At 50.8% G+C, this 6653-nt stretch overlaps 1 protein-coding gene across 1 annotated transcript; it reads right to left on the bottom strand.

Moving 5' to 3' along the window:
- Positions 1 to 512: 512 nt before the first annotated feature.
- On the bottom strand, positions 513 to 1445 carry LOC102061762 (olfactory receptor 14J1-like). Its single transcript, XM_026799289.2, has one exon. It carries the CDS (start codon positions 1443 to 1445, stop codon positions 513 to 515), a length of 933 nt encoding a protein of 310 aa, XP_026655090.2.
- Between the last annotated feature and the right edge of the window lie 5208 nt (positions 1446 to 6653).

Genomic DNA, 6653 nt, shown 5'->3' with positions numbered 1-6653 from the left:
CAGCAACCCCTGCAGTGCTACAGGCTGGGGACAGAGTGGCTGGACAGAAGCCAGGCAGAAAGGGACTTGCAGGGACTGATGGACAGCAGGCTGGACATGAGCCAGCAGTGTGCCCAGGTGGGCAAGAAGGCCATGGCTCCTGGCCTGGATCAAGAATGGTGTGGCCAGCAGGAGCAGAGCTGCTGTGCCACCACTGATCTGCCCCCAGCTCTGCACACAGACATTGCTGCTGCAGCTCCAGAGAAGGCAACAAAAGGGCATCTCTGCAGAAAACTCTGCTGGGACATCCTTTAGTTCCTTTAAAGCCACCAAGTGCGCAGCCCCTCTTTCACACAGTCTGTGGCCACAGGGAAGCGGAGAGAAACAAAATGAGAAATGGCACAAGGAATGACATTTCTTTGTGGACAATATGAAAAAACTAAAACAAACTAAAATAATCTCCAAAATGAAACCAACAAGAAGTATAAAAAACTAGTTTTATTACAAGTGTTTTGCAGAAATTGCGCAGCAGTTTAATGTTCCTGAAAGCATCCAGTCATCAGTCTCCTCACTGCAGCCTTGAGCTCCTGGTTCCTCAGGCTGTAGATGAGGGGGTTCAGTGCTGGAGTAACCACTGAGTACAGCACTGACAGTGCCAGATCCAGGGATGGGGAGGACAGGGAAGGAGGCTTCAGGTTTGCAAACACTGCAGTGCTGATGAACAGGGAGACCACAGCCAGGTGAGGGAGGCAGGTGGAAAAGGCTTTGTGCTGTCCCTGCTCAGAGGGGACCCTCAGCACAACCCTGAAGATCTGCACATAGGAGAAAACAATGAACACAAAACAACCAAACACCAAACAGACACTAACTGCAATGAGCCCAAGTTCCCTGTGGTAGGATTTGGCGCAGGAGAGCTTCAGGATCTGGGGGATTTCACAGAAGACCTGGCCCAGGACATTGCCTTGGCACAGGGGCAGAGAAAAGGTACTGGCCATGTGTAGCAGTGAACAGAGAAAGGCACTGGCCCAGGCAGCTGATGCCATGTGGGCACAAGCTCTGCTGCCCAGGAGGGTCCCGTAGTGCAGGGGTTTGCAGATGGACACGTAGCGGTCGTAGCACATGATGGTCAGGAGGTAAAACTCTGCTGAGATGAAGAAAACAAAAAAAAAGAGCTGTGCAGCACATCCTGTGTACGAGATGTCCCTGGTGTCCCAGAGAGAATTGTGCATGGCTTTGGGGACAGTGGTGCAGATGGAGCCCAGGTCAGCGAGGGCCAGGTTGAGCAGGAAGAAGAACATGGGCGTGTGCAGGTGGTGGCCGCAGGCTACGGCAGTGATGATGAGGCCATTGCCTAGGAGGGCAGCCAGGGAGATGCCCAGCAAGAGGCAGAAGTGCAGGAGCTGCAGCTGCCGCGTGTCTGCCAATGCCAGCAGGAGGAAGTGCCTGATGGAGCTGCTGTTGGACATTTGCTGGGCCTTGCCATGGGAGCCTGTTCATGGAGAAAGGACAGGGACAAGTCAGCAGACGCTGCGTTGAGCCAAACCTGAGCCATTACCTGCAGACTGTGGTACTTGGACACACCCAGCCTTGTTCTTGCTCTGGTACAACCTTCACCCAGGTCCCTACCTGAGCTCCAGTTGTCCGGGCTGAGTGTGCAGGAGCAGCCAGGCCTGTGCCTGGAGGCTCCCGAGGAGCCATCTCTGCCCCATTGCCCTGAGCTTGTGGCCATGGGGCAGAGGGATGAGGATGGATATTCAGGATTTTTCAGGGGAATCACTCCTAATGCGGACAGGCTTGGTAGCGTCTGCACTCCCATTTCTAAAAGAAATAGATGGCAGGAGTTGGTTTTAGGAATTGTTTTCCTACCCACACATCATTCCTGGCTCTCTGAGGACAGAAAACCCCAGCATTCTTGCTGCACTCAGAGTTTGCCACTGAGAGATGGGAGAGCCAAAGGATTACCTGTGGCTCAGGGAAGTTGAGGGGTTCCATGGGCTTGTTCCCAGCTGCCCTGGCTTTGCACCTTTGGCTGCAATGAGAGCACAATCACACTCCTGGGTCACCCTGGGATAAACCAGACCCTGCCCAGAGCAGAGGATCCCTGAATGTCTCACCCCCTCTTAAAGGTGTCTGGGCAAGGCCTCAGCACCCCCTTGTGCCAAGGACACTCACGGCTCCTTTGGCAAACCCAACAGCATTTCCTCAGCTGTGGCAGCTCTGCCCTTCCCCGTGGGACATTCAGGGAACTCCCAGAGGCTCTGGCACAGATTTGCACCCAGGAGGGCAGCTCAGAGCTTGGAAGAGCACAGCAAGGAGATCCCCGGCTGTGCCCATGATGGGATCTCAGGGAGGGGGCTCAGCTCATTCCCCTTTCCCATGGACTGCTTTGCTCACAGCCCCACAGGTGCCAGGGAAGCTTGGACACCCCATTCCCATGGAAACACCCCTGCCTGGCAGGAATGCCAAGGGTAGTGCCTGACTCAGCTGCTGCAAATGCCAGAGCCTCCCTGAGAGCAGCAGATAACAGTGACAATATCAGGGCCGGGCAGAACCAAGAGAAGATGTTGTGGTGCTGTGCCTGGGAGGGCAGGGCACAGACAGCTGGGCACTCAGGACAGTGTTCCCGTGCCCAGCTGTGCCCAGCACCTCCCACACACCAATAGTGCCCCCCTGCCCCCAGCACTGCTCCCTTCAGCCCCATCTCCTTCCATGAGCATCTCCCTGGGCCTGGACATTCCCTCCTGAGAGGAGCCTTGTCCCTGCCAGCGCTCACAGAGCCCATCCCAGCCTGTGTGCCTTGGCCGGGGCCCTACAGAAACCTGCCTGTGTGCAGGGCCCTGGCTGGGGCAGGCTCTGTGTGCAGCTGGGCAAGGGCAGCTCAGGAGAGCCCTGCTGGGCCCTGCAAAGGTGATGCTGCTGGTGTCCAGGGTTGAGGAGTGGCTGAAGCCCTTTGGGAGGCTCCCAGCAGAGAGACTGGCCACCCAAAATTACAGTTCTGGAGTCTCTGTAAATGTTCAAACATTCCTTTGATGATCCTGTGTGTCCCTTTCAACTCAGAATGTCCTGGGATTCTGGGATTACAATTCCTGTTCTTCTTCTCTTATCCCCTTGTTTTTTATAATCAAAAGAGAAAAAAACCCCCTTGCAACAGTGTTAGAAGAGTAAAGTAAAAACCAGACATTTATTGGATGCTTCCAGGTGTCCCACTGGGGATGGGGCACACGTGGGCCCTTATTTACACAATTATTAAGGTTGATTAATAAAGAAAATTTAACAGGAACATCCAGTAGGAGATTCACTTACCCCAGTTACACACCCCTGGCTCAATCCATTGGAGTAAGTCCAAGGCTTCTTTGCCTTCAATTTTTGTTATGACTGCTCACATTCTGGTCAAAAAACACAATGTTCTTGTTGGTCCTGTTCCTGATAATAAGACTTTACAGGATACTATATGTATTGCATACTATATGTATTTCAGGAATGCATTTAGACAATCAGCTTATTTTTCTAAAATCAAAGAAAAAACTTAGGGAAAATAATAGAGTTAATACAGGATTATAGTTATAGAAGTTATATAATAGTAATAGAGTTCATTAAGAGTTTAATAGACTTAAATAAGGATTATAGATTTATAACTATGTAATAGTAATTTATAGAGCGACAAATATATGAAAAATGTATAAAATGAAAAAATCTTTTTGTCATCACCCCAACGTTCCCATCCTTCTCCAAGCAGGAAATTGAAAACATTCTCAGAAAAGCTCCTGATCTTTACATCAATCCCAGGCTTACCTTCTTTGGGAAGTACTCTCTGGAGATGTACCCAGGCTGGTCTGGAGCTGGGAGCAGCCCTGTCCCACCAGCCCCCCTCAGCAGCATCCCCTGCCCTGCTCAGGGTGGCTCCTTCCCCCCAGAGCTTCTCCCCAGTGCTGGGAGCAGCTCCCCGGGCCGGCTGAGAGCTGTCCCTGGCAGGCAGCAGAGTCCCTGCCCCAGCACAGCACCCTGGGCTGCAGGACCCTGCTCTGCAGGACAGCCCTGGGCACTGCTGGCTGCTCTGCACAACAGACAATCAGAGAATGTACTCACAGGGTCTGTAGGCATTGGGATGTTCCAGCTTTAGGAGATGGCTCCAGGAGCTGCAGCTGCATTGTCCTGCAGCCAGAGGTTCCTGTGCCAAGGGCTGGCAGTGATTCTGCCCCAGGCACTTCTCAGCACCTTCCCAGCCCTGACTGATTGAAGCTCTCTGTGCCTCTGTGCTGTGCCCAGGGTGGCTGCAGGCAGTGCCCCAGCCCTGCTAGGCTGGCAGAAAAGCTGCTCATCAAGAGAAATGTGCTTTGGAGCTTTGCTTGGTTACCAGGAGCTGCCTCTGTGCCAGGAGCCCAGCCCAGCTCAGCAGCACAGACACAGCACAAGGATTTTAATGAGCCTCTGGGGCTTTGTGTTCAGGCCCTGAACATCAGTCCCTGAGAGGGAGCTGAAGAAACCTCTCCAGAACTCCAAGACAGAATCCAACTCCAAAGTTTCTTGGACTTTTAATGGGTCCCAGAGAGGGACACGACTGAGAAAGTGTCCCCAGGCCCCAGGCAGAGCAAAGAACTGCAGGCAGTGATGACAAGTGGGGACAAAGAGAAGCCAAGTCTTGGTGCCCTGGGGCACAGCAGGGTCGGTGCCACCAAGGGCTGTGAGGAGACACCTTGTCCTGAGGCACTGGGGCCTCCTGGCACTGCCCCAGCCAGGCTGGGCACTGTCAGCCCCTTGTCCTGCCCTCAGCATCCCCCCCTAGCCCACATCCCAGTGGCATCAAGGATCTGCTGGAAGGAGTCCCTGGGGAGCCTTGCTCAGGAATGGCCCTGGGGGGGCTCCATAATACTCCCAGGGACTGCAGGTTTTTCAAAAGACTTTGGGTTTGGCTTCTGCCTTGGAGTCTCTGAGAGGTCTGTGCAATAATGGCTTCCAATTATCTGTATTAATTAGTCCCTGGAGAGGCTTTGTCAGTAACAACACTCAGTGGGGCTCATTAATGCTTCAAGGAACTTCAGTTATTTTAAGGTACTTGGGGTTTCCCTTTTGATAGAGACTCTGTGAGATGTTTGTGCAATCATGGCCCCAATTATCTGTATTAATTAGTCCCTGGAGAGGCTTTGTCAGTAACAACACTCAGTGGGGCTCATTAATGTTTTGAGATACTCAAGGTTTTTAAAGGTATTTTAAGGATTTAAGGATACTTTTTAGATACTTCTAAGGATTTTCCTTTCCTCGCTGAGTCTCTGAGATGTTTTTGTGCCATCCTGGTCTCCAAATCTCTCCTCCAAAGAGTCCATGAGAAGCGTGTGATGGGGATGGACCTCAGTGGGACCCATTCATGCTCTGAGACACTTTGGAATTTCTTCTGACTTTACCTCCTGGCAAGGTTTGTGCAATATCCTCTCAGGCCATGAGGTTCTAGTGCTCAGGTGAAAATGCACCATGGGACTCATTAGGATCAAGCAATTCCTGACAAACCATGGCTCTGCTTTGATTTTCCTATGCTCTCATGCAGTTCATCAGGAAGGTTTCCTTTTATGTTTGGTTCTCCCATTTGAGATTTCTTGGCGAATGCATCAATTAGTGTGGTGTGTTCAGTGTTGGCTGATTACCAATGCACTCACTAGAATATACTTACTCATTTCCTGCTGTGAGATAAGATTAGGAGAACGGCAAAGCAGGCTCAAAACTTTAAAAGGGTATAAAGAAAAGTTTATTAATAGCAACTAAAAGAAAGAGTAATTAAGACCAAAACTTTCAGAGCACTTATCCTCTCCCTACAACCTTTTCTTTCTTATTGACAATATAAGGAGACATGTCCTGGGTTGACTATATGATGCTTTTATCTCCAATCGTCTCATTCTGTTTATGTTGCATAATAATAAGTTTTGTACTTTTAAGAGTGTTCCAGAGAGTGAAGGGGGGGAGAGAAGAAGTGCACAGTTTGTTTTCAGACACTGCACTCACTCCTCCACATTCCTGCTCCTGGACTGTTGACTGCGGACAGACAGCGGGACAGAGCTCTTCTTTTGCTTTTTAGTTAGTGTTAGCTAGCTGAGGCAAAGAAGTTCCCTGGACTGTGTATTTTCTTTTCTTTGGACCTCTTGGAACTGCTCTGGACTGAACACCCAGGAGAGCACCGGCAGCTGCACCTGTGGCCCACCGGGCCAGGCCTGGCCTGCGACAATTCCAGCACTGGAAGGACTGATCAGAGACTGAGTGAGCTGAGCTTCAACCCGGGGTTTTCTCAGTTTGTCACCTCTTTTAGAGTGGCAAGGGGTCTCATTGTTTGATATTGTTTTGGTTTTATTGTTTAATAAACAGTGTTTTTTTCCACCTTTCTCCAAGGGGGTATTTTTTCCTCCTGGACCAGTTGGGGGGAGGGGCCAATTGGATCTGTTTCTCCCACCAGAGCTCCTTTGGGGGATTCTTCCCCAAATTTGCTCTAAACCTGGACAAATACATGAATTGGCACCCAATGCGCGGCTGGAAAAGGTGGAAAAAAGCTCTATTAATTGTGTTTTTGTTGTTGTTAAAGCAGTCAGTAGCCATGCTGCTTGAACCCCTGATGTCTCTGGTTGTGAAAGCCTCCGTGTGGCTCTGGGCTCTAGACATTGTTGAGGTTTCAATACCTTTCTGGTCACTAGGAT

Source organism: Zonotrichia albicollis, unplaced genomic scaffold (genome assembly GCF_047830755.1).
Source record: "Zonotrichia albicollis isolate bZonAlb1 unplaced genomic scaffold, bZonAlb1.hap1 Scaffold_122, whole genome shotgun sequence".
Classification (NCBI taxonomy): Eukaryota; Metazoa; Chordata; class Aves; order Passeriformes; family Passerellidae; genus Zonotrichia; species Zonotrichia albicollis.
Note: the sequence above shows the minus strand (reverse complement) of the source record. Positions and strands in the feature narration are given on the sequence as shown.